The sequence below is a fragment of the Lonchura striata genome, chromosome 2 (genome assembly GCF_050655825.1).
Source record: "Lonchura striata isolate lonStrDom1 chromosome 2, ASM5065582v1, whole genome shotgun sequence".
Lineage (NCBI taxonomy): Eukaryota > Metazoa > Chordata > Aves > Passeriformes > Estrildidae > Lonchura > Lonchura striata.
The window spans coordinates 73,185,964-73,198,174 of NC_140704.1; the positions used below are offsets into that span (position 1 = coordinate 73,185,964).

At 36.0% G+C, this 12,211-nt stretch overlaps 1 protein-coding gene across 3 annotated transcripts in view; it reads left to right on the forward strand.

Moving 5' to 3' along the window:
• Nucleotides 1-10,073, forward strand: part of TPPP (tubulin polymerization promoting protein) — a 65,355-nt gene extending 55,282 nt beyond the window's left edge. For all 3 annotated transcript variants that reach the window (XM_021540501.3, XM_021540502.4, XM_021540503.4), the window contains one exon: nt 1,369-10,073. In XM_021540501.3, coding sequence (XP_021396176.1) covers nt 1,369-1,563 — 195 coding nt within the window. In that variant the 3' untranslated portion in view covers nt 1,564-10,073. The remainder of the gene's footprint in view (nt 1-1,368) is intronic.
• Nucleotides 10,074-12,211: the final 2,138 nt, after the last annotated feature.

Consider the following 12,211-nt stretch of genomic DNA (forward strand, 5'->3'; position numbering starts at 1 on the left):
ATGTGTTGAGGAAAACTTCATACATTTCATGCCACACCTTTGAAACAGAGGAGCAGAAGCTGTCGTCTTTTTCAAAAAGTTATTAAGCTTACCATTACAAATTCTCAGAATAGCAATCTGTCCTGAAAATGAATTTGGTAAAGGGAAAGGAAAGGGCAGTCAACTAGAGTTTCTGAGACTTCTCTCTGTGAATGTGATGGTAGAGAGTGTATGCACATGCAGATAAAACTGATTCTCAGTAAAGTAGTGGTTTTTAAATACAAGGAAAGCAAATATGATTTAAGTTTAATTAACTACATATTGACTATATTGCCCTTGTCTTGCATTTGGAGTTTTTCTAGTTAAAAGGTGCTACCAGGTCAATGTGAACAAGTAGGCTATGTATTAGACCAGTATTTCTTCCAAAGCATTGTCTTGATACCAATTTTTTCAGTATAGAAAAATAAACACTTCTGCAAATAGTACTCGTAAGACTGCAAGACAGAATTCTCTAGAGGTCATTTAGCAATGCTGTTTTGTGCAAAGGACACTCCAGTGGTCATTTTCTTTCAGATAGTGACAGGTAGTGCACATAAAAAAAAGCCCAGATTTTGGCACTCTGTTCATTTTAGCTTGAAAGTCGTGTGTGTTTTTTCTTCATCTGATTTTAAAATACAGATTTAAGGATCTGCTGTTGCAGAGGTTGCTCCTAGTCAGAGCACACAGATTATCATGCTTCTATATTGTAATATGAAATAATTTTATTTCTGTTTCTATAGTCAAATTTGTTTTATCTTTATACAAAATTGATTTTTGAAGAGCCTGATACAACTCAGTAGAAGGGAAGTCTTTCCTCAGTGCCATTTCATAGAATGCTAATTTGCTAATCTTAGCAAACTTTCAGTCCTTCCAGTTTGTTACTTCTCTCATGAATCCTACAATTTAGAATGAAATTGTCTTTTGAAGCAATGAATTCTAGTTGTATTGGAGTACTTTTTCTATATTGGTGGAGCCAGGCTTTTATGCTTTCATGTTGACATAATGGATTTTGAACATGGTTCAAAATGTGAAGTCAAGATGAAACTTCTTCATATTGTTAGTGCTTAGAACTTGATTATTAATCAAAAGTATCTCATGCTGAAAGTCTCTTCCAAAAGGTTTTGATGTAATTTATGCTATTTCCTTTTCTGCTATATTATTATTGTCATTGTATGTAATGGCAAGAAACAAACATCTTTTGCATCCTATTGCTGGGAATTAGTAGGTATTTGCATAGTCTTTGTCATTAGCAAAGATTTAAATCTTGGTAGCATGTAAAAGTATCGCTATTAAGAATAGCTGATTTCTGATGTGTCTTTTTGTTTTGTTTCTTTTATTTTCTTCCAATAGAAAACCGTTGCATCTCCAACTGTTTCACGCCTCACAGATACTTCAAAATTCACGGGTTCTCACAAAGAGAGGTTTGATGCCAGTGGGAAAGGAAAAGGCAGAGCTGGCCGAGAAGATCTGGTGGATAACTCAGGATATGTATCTGGTTATAAGCATGCAGGCACATACGATCATAAAGTACAAGGAAACAAGTAAGGCTGAGGGTTTACAACACAGAGGGGGATAGAGTATATATTTGTAAGGATGATGTTATGAATCCCATGTTTCAATTATTTTGAATGTCGAGACTATGTTGTCAAGAAGTTGTCTTCAGGAACTGGAACTGATTTCAACATCTGCTGAGCTACATGCAGCACAATGCCACTTCTTTACATTCCTCATGCATATTTTGGCAAAAATAAATAAATATGTAGGTATAAAAAATACATTATTTTGTTGAGCTTTAGGAAAAAAAAACCCAAACCAGCAAACAACAAAGACAAAGTTAAGAGCAGTTATACCACACTTTGTCAATTCTAGCAAAAGATCTCAAACATTCCTAGGTTGCCCTGATGATGTCAAAGAGAACCTTTTGAAAAGAGGATCTTTTGTAGCAGTATTTCTGAAGAATATCCCATTACTTATGCAGTTTCATTTCACTGTTGCTTTAGGTTTTGGGTTTTTTTTAAGTGTCTTTTATGGGATCTAGCACTTTTCTTAAAACATTCAACTATAAACTACTGGGAAATAAGTAGTAGTAATATACTAGGTTCTAGCCTGTGATTGTCATATACCACTCATTGGAAAACTGAAAAAAAGCTATTTCTAGGACAATATAGGCTCTAAAGTATTTTATGTCAACAGAAAGAGTTGGAAAATACCAGCCCTTACTTTCCTCCTGTCTATACTTTGTCTTTGTTCTTGTGTGTACTGTAGCATGGTTCTGACTGGCTGGATTTGGATGGAGCTATTGTACTAATCTGAGAGGTGAGGAACAAGACTTTACTAAGAAAGTATAGTTAAGGATTTTCACAGTCTGTTTTCAAATTTGCACTGCCTCACATTGGAAGTGAAGGGGGCATTAAGCTAATAATAGTTTAAAATATTGTTTATGACTTAACACTGCCAATCAGATTGCTATTAAATGAAAGTTGTTTTGCACATATGTTGTCACATAGGCCCTTTAAGCTCTAACATATATAAGGAAAGCTTATGACCCCTTGGAGTAAGGACATTTACAATTAATATCTATGTAATTAGGTGCAATTTTACCCCAAAAAACCAACATTATAACTGGGCTATATTTTATGATAGATTCATTTGAATCCAAGGGACAAGGGATTTGTTTACTCTTGTTGCTAGACTTGGGATTAATAGTATTGCTGGGAATGGCTTTCCAATCTTACCGGGAGAGCCAGTCCCACAGGTTTAAGGTACAGGCAGCTGAGTGTGACCTAGCTGGTGTCCAGAATGCCAAAAGAAATTAATTGAAATAAAAATAACTTTTTTAATATACTGGTTTTAAAGGAGAGAAAAGGCCGTTCCAATTTTCTGCAAGAGCTGAACAAATACCTTGATGTATTACTCTGTTTCTCTGAAGTTATGAAAGATAGGTTGTTCAGTATTCAAAACCAGCTCTTTGCAGTTCTGCTTTGCTTTCTTTCAAAAAGAGCTTGTGCCCTGATTTTCACATTCAACTCTTAATAAAGGTTAATAGATGTATTGCTCTCCCCCTACCCGTACCAGCAATCCACTCAATACATAAACGTAGGTGAGCAGTGTATGCTGTCATGTGCCATGCAGGTGAACAATCTGTATTTGGCCAATGTATGGAAAGGGAGCACTGGTTTTCAGCCCTTACACTGTTCATGTTTTGTTCTGCTGACATTATGTGGTAGCCTGTCCTGTAATTTCACCCTCAGTGAAGACCCTTTGAGCGCATACATCAACCTAAAACCAAAACAACAATAGCAAACAAAATGCAAGGGCTTCCTTGTGGACTTGGACATGCTTTTGTTTGTAATTAACATTGATGTTTTTCTTTAAGCGGGAGGGAAGTTTGCCAAAACAGCACATGCTCCTGTAAAGATTTAACTGGCTTTTCCCATGGATGGCTTTGGTTACCTGGGAAGAGTTTAGGTGTATGTAAAGATGCTCAGGATGCAAAGTGTTCAACTTTGTGAACCCTTTCCAAGAATTAGCCAGTGTTCTTGAAAAGTGAAAGGTTATCCACTCCTGTGTTGCACTGGGGACCTGTCACACTCCAAAGCAGAAAACAGGATACTTGATACCAACAGTGGCTAAATTATTCTGGCATGGTAGTAAACTGTCTAAATGTAAAGAGCCTTCTTTGTCATTGGTGCCTGTGCACCTGAAGATGGCTCCAGGGTAGTCCTTGTTTTTTTTACTGAATAAAAAGGCTGAGCCTACAACCCTTGATAAATGCTTCAGCTGAGTTACATGCAAAATCAGTATCCCTGTTTTTCCTTTTGACTTTACTTGACTAATAACTCACTGGTAACTGAAAAGTTCTGGACCCAGCCTCACTAAAGGGTGAAGTCCAGCCTACTGCAGGGTCCCAGAGTACACTGTTGACCCGGGCATTTGTTTGTTGCTAGCTATTGTCTGGCACATTGGGCGACACTTTGCTTTTAGGTACACAAAGGACAGACTTTCTCAGGTGCCCAAATACAGAGTCTGTAATGCCATAATGTTTCCATATAGGAGGAGTGATTGGTTAGGAAGATTTAAAGATATAATTAGGTTTTAAGCTGTTAGTTCAAAGTGAGAGAGATCAGCACACAAATATGATAGAAGGCATGCCAGGGAATTGAGAGTGCAGACAGATCCAAGCTGACACTATCTAGAAATTGACTTATAAGAGACTGATGGAATGAGCTAAGGTTCTGCCAGAGTTTACTTTGCATTGCTTGTGCAGTATAAAATCCCTGCCATGAACCAAAGCACTTTATTTGTACCTGATGCAAACTTTGAAATTCTTTCAATGGCATGGTAAGCTTGGGATCAGAACCTGAGAAGATGGTTCAGACAGCAGTATTTTATTTTGAGGAACATATTTCTTTTTTCTTCTTTGTTTCTTCAGTCTGATAGTTTTAAACCTCAAAGTGATACATGAAAAGAAGTCATTCTGATGAAACAGTTTAAAAGGAAAGTTGTTGCTAGGAAGATAGTACTTAGTAAAGGTTTTTCTCTTTTAACTATGCTTGGTGTGAAAGATAATGGTTATGAATAAAAGTATCTTATGCATCTGTATATTAGGGGTTCTTAAGCTCTTATTATTCCACTAATATTGGTAGAAATTAAAAGCCTAAATACTTGCTTGATTATTAGCTCTTAAGCTCCAGGTCTGCTTGGGAATGAGGCAAAGTACATTTTACTCATCTGCTATTCCCTCAACTCTCAGGACAGTAAGTACAGCTTATACCTCAAAGATGACAGGAAGGGATAGCTGAGGAGGTGCCCCACTTTCAGCCCTTAGAGTGTTGTAGAGCATATTCTTTTCTGATGCACCATGCTGCAGACTGTAACTAAATTTCATGTCTGACGTAAGGACATGGGAACCTAATAAGGTTTACTGTTCTCTCTTTTTTTGGGGGGGGCATCTCAATTCATTCCATCTAAATTTCCAGCTTGATTTTCAGCATCTTCCACTATGTAACACTGTCTTATGTGATATCTTCTATAAAACCCTGTTGTTCCTAGTTATCTTTCCTTTCATTACTACAGTAGATGCTACCAAAAGAAATGTGATCCGAAAGTTTAGATAGCTTTTAGAAATAACTGCCTTAAAGAACAAACTCAAATTTCATTTAAATACTGTGGCAGTACACAATCCTTACCTGTGTGTCTACTGAAGCCTAACCTGACCATCAAAACCTGACAAGACTGAGGACAAGAAACGAGAATCCTTACTGAGGCAAATGAATAGTCATTATAAATAATTTTCTAAAAATAATGTAGTTTTTTAGTAAAATATGCAGCAGTCAAAAGGGATTTTCTTCTTAGGGCTTGCTTACTAATTTTGTTTAGTCACTCCATGAGCTTTAGTTGAACGTTTCCCTGGGAGTTTTGCAGCCATTAGTATGGAAATACAAAAACCAAAAATGATTGGCCTGCTCTTTGTGGTTATCAAAGCTATCACAATAGCATTACTGAGAAGCAGACATTGAAAAACATACATAGTTTCATGGGTCCTATATGAACATCTGTAATTAATTGTAGTCAAATATTTGTAATTCCAAGGGGAATGTTGAATATTAGACTATAGCCAAAATTTAGTCCCTATTTTTTAAAACTTTAATACTTCTTACCGCCTTTTCATTTAGGGAAGGGAAAGGGAGATTTCAAAACTACTTGTGTCATAGTTTGTGTTTTTCATCAGCATAGAGATTGTCTTTCAAAGATATTTTAAATTCAAGCATCTATTTTACTGACCTTACCTAAATTAAAAATTCTGACAATTAAATTCAAAAGTCTGACAATGTTTTAGCATTATGCAAAGCTTTGTTCACAAAGTACCATTTTAGTCCTCCATATTTTCCCTCTATTGGTGCAATTAATATTTTTTATAGTAGCTGGAATTAGGCAGAACAAAAAGGCAAATGATTACTATGGGTTTGACTTGCAAGTGATAAGTATCCCAGCCATCTGTAACCATCTGTAGAGAAAATCCTCATGTATATTCCTCCAAAACCAACACTTTAAAGTTGTAATTGATAGGTTTTTTCCTCGAGGCTTTACATAGTTATGAAATTAATTTTAATTCTTTGTGCCTGCATGTATGATAGTCAAAACATAACCCTGCCTTCAGGGATGCATGTATTCTGGGGGCACGTGCCTGTCATCCGTGAATAAGAATTCTCTGCACTGGCCAAGAGCAAATGTAGCGTTGCACTGGTATGTGTCCTCCTCTTAACTGACTGTCAACCTTGCGTGTGTGCCAAAATAACTACACCTTTGTGTATGTTGTTTGTAGTGTGAATATTATGTTCTTGGCTTGTCATTTAGTTGGTATTAAGTAATGTAATGCACAAGACTTGTGTAGGTTTGTGTGTGTGCGTACACATGCTCTTTGGATCTGGCATAAGTAATTAAACTGTATACATGTTGATGAAAAACTTAAATTTTATTAGGGACAAGCTCTAGTCCTGCAGCCAGTGCTGTTCCACTTGGCTGGTTGGGGGTGTTGTCATTCTCCCTTCATACCATAAAGGTAAAAATTTAAGGAGGCTTTTATGGTTTTACCTGTCTACCCTGTTCTGAGAGCAATCACTCTTCAGCAATTCTAACATAGACTTAGTGTGACAAGAGGAGTTTCTCCATGGTGAGGAAGTAGGAGTGAGTAAGGGTGAAAGCAAGCTTTCCTCTGAGTACACTTAAGAAACCATTTAAAACTATGCTCTGCATGGGCCCTGTATTTTCCTTTGCCTCACCTTTGTGAAGCAAGGTGACACTCACTGTGTAAACACAGAGTTGTTCCTCACCTGTTAGTAAGTATAAAGCTGTGGTACAATGAGATGGGAACAGGAAACAGGAGTGTCATACATTGCCTATGGATTCAAGTCTTGCTTGAACCTTTGTACAATTAAATACCAGAAGCATAATGACAGCTCTTAAACTTGTGTGAAATTCTTAATGTCTGGAGTACCTCAAATTAATATATGTGTACCTCCTATATTTGGAGTGTTTGCCCATAAAATATCATTTAACATTCAGTTGCTCATTTTGTGCAACCCCAAAATGCCCATTTGGCTTACTCAATATTACCTGGAAATGATGGTCAGGGATGTTCAAGTCTTCAGAATCCTAGAACTACCAAGAAACCTGTAGCTGAATTCATGCTGGCTCTTTAAACCCAAAACCAATGCTTTGAATTCTGTCCCAGCTAAGAATAATGCTTCTAGAAGTAAAAGAATATTGCAGATAGAACCTCCATGTCTTCATTGTCCAAGTAATTTATTTTTTTCAGGGAGAAATATCTGTTTATATATATTTAGTATTTTTTTCAGTATATTAACCTTGGTATATTGCTTTAAAAACCCTATGGAGAAGGTGGATTTAAAAACAAGTTTAAGATACAACTCTTGACTTGTCAGAAAACGTTTGAATTGGCTTATTTCATTCAAACTAATTGATCATGAACTCAAGGCAGACTTTAGCAAGAATAATTCTGATCATAAACAAAAGGGAGGAAATTACAGCATTCTTGACAGACATTTGCAGTTCTGGTAGTCTGAAGCAATTTTTTTTTAAAGTTATCTTTTGTATTCATGCACATGCACATGTGCATGCACACAGGCACCTACTTAGGGACATGGATATACATGAGGGCAAAAGTACAGAAGAGACATTTTTTTCTCTTTAAACCTTGGATTTAGAAATTCACATTGAAATTACCAACTGACTAACCTGATTTGGAAAAATGATAAGCTACTATCATATTCCATTGCAGCTAAATAGCCAATGAATTAATTTTTAAATACAGTAATACAACATCTCTTTTTTGTGAGTTACTGTAAAGCTTATGGCACTGTACAAAGTGAGTTTTGATGTAAACATTTGGAAAGGCCTCAAAGATAATGCTCATGATAATTTGCCCTTACCTATCTTTATGCAAGGTTTTTCTACTACTTTGCACATTTTTCAGAAAACATCAGAAACATGAGCAAAGTTACACTCAACTAAATTAAAAATGTGGCCATAAAAATACACTCAGTTGCATTTTGATCAGGAGCTACATTATAGATGAACAACAAAATAAGAAAAAAGATGGCAGTCTGAATCCCCACAGTGGTAAATTATTTTAAGTTCCACTTTACATCAGATGACTTTCTATATGCTTTCATTTGCTCAAATACTATTTTTAAACAAAGTAATTAAATGTGAAATAATGCAGCCTGGGCTCTGTTAAATAGGGTTATATTAATGCAACTGAAATGCTGTGTATGTCTGTAATATTCAAGCTAAATATGTACTAGATCTTTAAAAAGGTTTTGTGTAAAATCAGTTAACCTACAAAATTATATCCTGTATAAAATTGTGTTGGCAAACTACTTTTGTTACACTGTAGTGTGTGAAAAGGTAAGATCATAGGCAAAAACAAGTTATATGGTGCAAAAAAGTGTGTTTGTTTTTAATCTTTGTGCTGAGTTCAAAATATATCAGCTTTGGCAAATTCTTGCAGCAGGGAAAATTTTGTACAATGCTTATAATACAAAGTAATTTGTCTTTACATTCTGTAAAGCAGAGAAATGGTCAATGTTGGATAAGTATATTGAAGTTTATTCTTAGCAAGGTGTTATATTTCACAGATTTAAATATTAGAGGAGAAATATATATTTATACAGAAGTATAATTTTTGAATTAGATTCAGTCATGAACCTTTTATTTATCCACATTATGCTTTATTCCTTTGCTAGCTTATTTATCAGTCCATGCTATTCCAACATCCATTTCTAATTCGATTTAGTTGTTTTGATTCTTCATTTGCACAAATCTGGATATGCATGCTGTCAGGACCTGATCATAAAGGGTGGAGGCAAAACTGTTTTGTCTTTGATTACATAGAGCACTAATTGAAATTTAATTGTTAAGCAGTTGGGATATGGAGAGAGGTCTTGACATAGTCTTCCTTGGAGCATTGTACACGATTATAAAAAAACTTCAGTGAAGCTTACTAGTTTTTGTTCTTATTTTCATTTGTCTTTCATCAACCAGGAAGTTGCTGTGTGCTAAAAATTACCTGCAATATTTCTAATTGCAGACTTTGCAAACATTGACATGCAGCTGTACTAGCCTACTGTGTTCACTGTGAAATTTTCAACACGGTAAAAAATTTTACATGATCGTTTAATCTTACAAGTTTACTTTTTCTCACTAATTTAACACTGAATCTTCTTTACATTATTGCAAATTAACAACTTGAGCATAGCATTTCTAAATCGTAACTATAGTAGATAAACGTGTCCTAAGCAAAGATTTTTAACCACTTGATGAAGGGGGCCAGGCATCATCCAGTGCAAAGCACACTGGGCAAAATCTTATCCCCACTGCAGCCAGTTCCACAATTCTAGCTGGTATTAGCAAAAATGGAACCACCATTTCCAAGGGGTTAATACGCTTAGTAACTATGACAAGAGGTTATGGGGGAGCACAACAGTGATTCTCTTATTTCCATGTCTTTGTTTCTGTTAATTTAAAACTACTACTCTTCAATCTTTAAAATAAGTAAAAGAAACTTGAAGGGGGGGATCATATACTACTTGTTTGTACTAGGTTTTTTCAGGAAAAGGAAACAAATTTATATATATATATATATATATATACAATATATTTTTACACTGTTTATTAATGCTAGAAAGTATTAAATGTATCACTTTATCTGTGTGAATGTTGAAGTAATGACAATGTTATGGATGTTTTAAACCTTTTGAAGTTGTCTTGTTAAATTCTAAACCCACATTAACAATGGAAAAGCTACTTTGTCTGCAGCATTATTGTTGATGTTTTAGGGGAAAAGTTCAAGTTCAGCAGTTGTTTTGATTAGCACTGTAAAAGCTTGGCTTGACAAGTTATAGTGAAATCCATATTTTAAACACCATTTCATTAAAGCATAGCTTCTCATAAAGTACATTATTGCTGTTGACTGACTGTATAAAATTGTATTTTTAGTTGGTAAAGTGATCAATAAATGTGTTACTACATCAGTTCTGGGATTTATTGAGTAAATGGTATTTGCTGATAAACTTTGTAAGTAACAGTTATTTTACAGTTTAGATGTTAATTTAGTTGCTGATAAATTTATAAATTGCATAAAAATACTCTCTGAACATTCAGATGTCTGATTCTGAGCAGAATTGATTTCTTCTTTACTGTTTATTTTCCTAGTTTGAATAATGACTAAAGCTGACCATTAATATTTTGAGGATTCTAGTATGATGCTTGAATAGCCATCATGGTGGTGATCCACCAAATGATATCTGTCAGGGATGAAGCCATTTATTCTTATCTTTGTACCAAAGATAGCTTGATCTTCTGTGCAAAAGCCTGTGTTACTTCTTTCAGCTTCTTTAAGTGGTCTTGAAAATATTTTACTTTTAAGGAAAGAAAGATATTTGCTACAAAGAACATTGTTTTAATGATGTTACATCCAAAAGCAAATATGGACCTTTTGCTTATAAATAACAACATCACTCAGCTCTCCAGTACCAATAATAACATGATTTTATTCAAGAAGCAGAAGACTGAAGTATTTAACTCACAACATTGTAACAGCATAATTAATAATGCAACCAAAAAAACCCAAAAATTAAGAGTACTGCTCTAGAAATGTAGCAGTGTCAATTGACAATTTGTCAATTGTTAATTGACAAAATGAGCAGTCAATTGCTAATCCAGTGTTTAGCAACTGCAAAAACAGCTTATAGCTACCCTGTCTCTTTGCCAGTTGTTCTCAGACTGGAAATGGTATTCCTTGTTCTCACACACTAGACAACCTTCTTTAGAACTGCCTTTTAAGTGAAATTTAATACAGCTGTGTCCTGAGATAGCTTTTCTTTCTGCATGGAGACCATGGACTGTCCCTCCTCTACTCCTTTTAACTCAGCATGTATGTTACTGAAGCTGTAAAAAACATAGTGAAGCAGAACCTATAGGAAAAATCAAATTCTTTACCATTCAAAAAGCCTTTAAGATAGGCTTATTATTCTCTATGAGAATATAAGACACTAAGATCTGTATTTTCAAGAGTTAAGGATTTTTTAATATTTTTCTGTAAGGCCTCTAGAAATGCCCACTCACCCCTACACCACTTTGACATCATGACTTTAAAATTAACCCCCCTCTGCTAGGATGTGTTCTCTTTACTCCAGGAATACAATTATTTGGGCTAGTTTTCAGTCTGTGCAGCTACTCTTGCAATAGCTACGCACTCCTGCTCTCATGTCCATATGTCACGTGCAGGCTGATCTTTTCTGCTTCTGTCAAGCTGTTCTACCACAGCCAGGACTGCACAGACCAAGGTGTAGAGGCAAAAGCTACCTCTGCCAAATCTGAGTCTTCAGGGGACTTAACCTGGTCTTCTAATTAGCCTTTTTTTTTTCATTTCTTCAACTTTCTATATAACTCACTGCACTGATCTATTAATGATGTGAACTAGCCCAAGTACATTGAAGGGTCACATATGTATTGATAAGTATTCATTAAATGCCCTCTCAGTCATCTCCACAACAATAGTGAATTTGTATGGAAGGAACCAAAGGCAGAGATTTAGGTGGTCTGGGGAGGAACAAGCACAGGGAAACAGGGGAATAAGGGACTAGTCTCTGGTCCATGCAGTTATTTGGTGATGTCCTGGATGTCCTAAATGCCAGCTGCCCTGTCTTATTAATTTAAATGTCTATTTTCTTAGATGAGGTGATTCTCTGTTCTGTGTACATATGTGCTTACGGAGGTTTAAGTGCTACCAGCTGGAGTCATACCACGGGTCACAACAGCCAGTGTTACCAGTGGTGCCAGCAACTGGAGTGGAGTCTGTGGATGTGAGGAACCCATATGCCTGTGGTGCCAGCAACTGGGCCAGGTGAGGGTATGTCTACACTATTTGGCTGCCAGCAGATACTGAGCTGAACCTAGACAGCAGGCAGGGGCTTTAGCTCAGTTAACAAAGCATTCATAACCTGGGCCAGATACATGTATGTCTCTGAGACAGCTGGAAGCACATACCAAAGGGACCAGGCAGTCTGTAACAACTGCTGGGGAGGCTATAAGGTCTGATGGTGTGTGTGTCTCTACACAGGAGATGATAGAATTTGTGGGATAGTTACTCACCTGGCTGCACATCTAA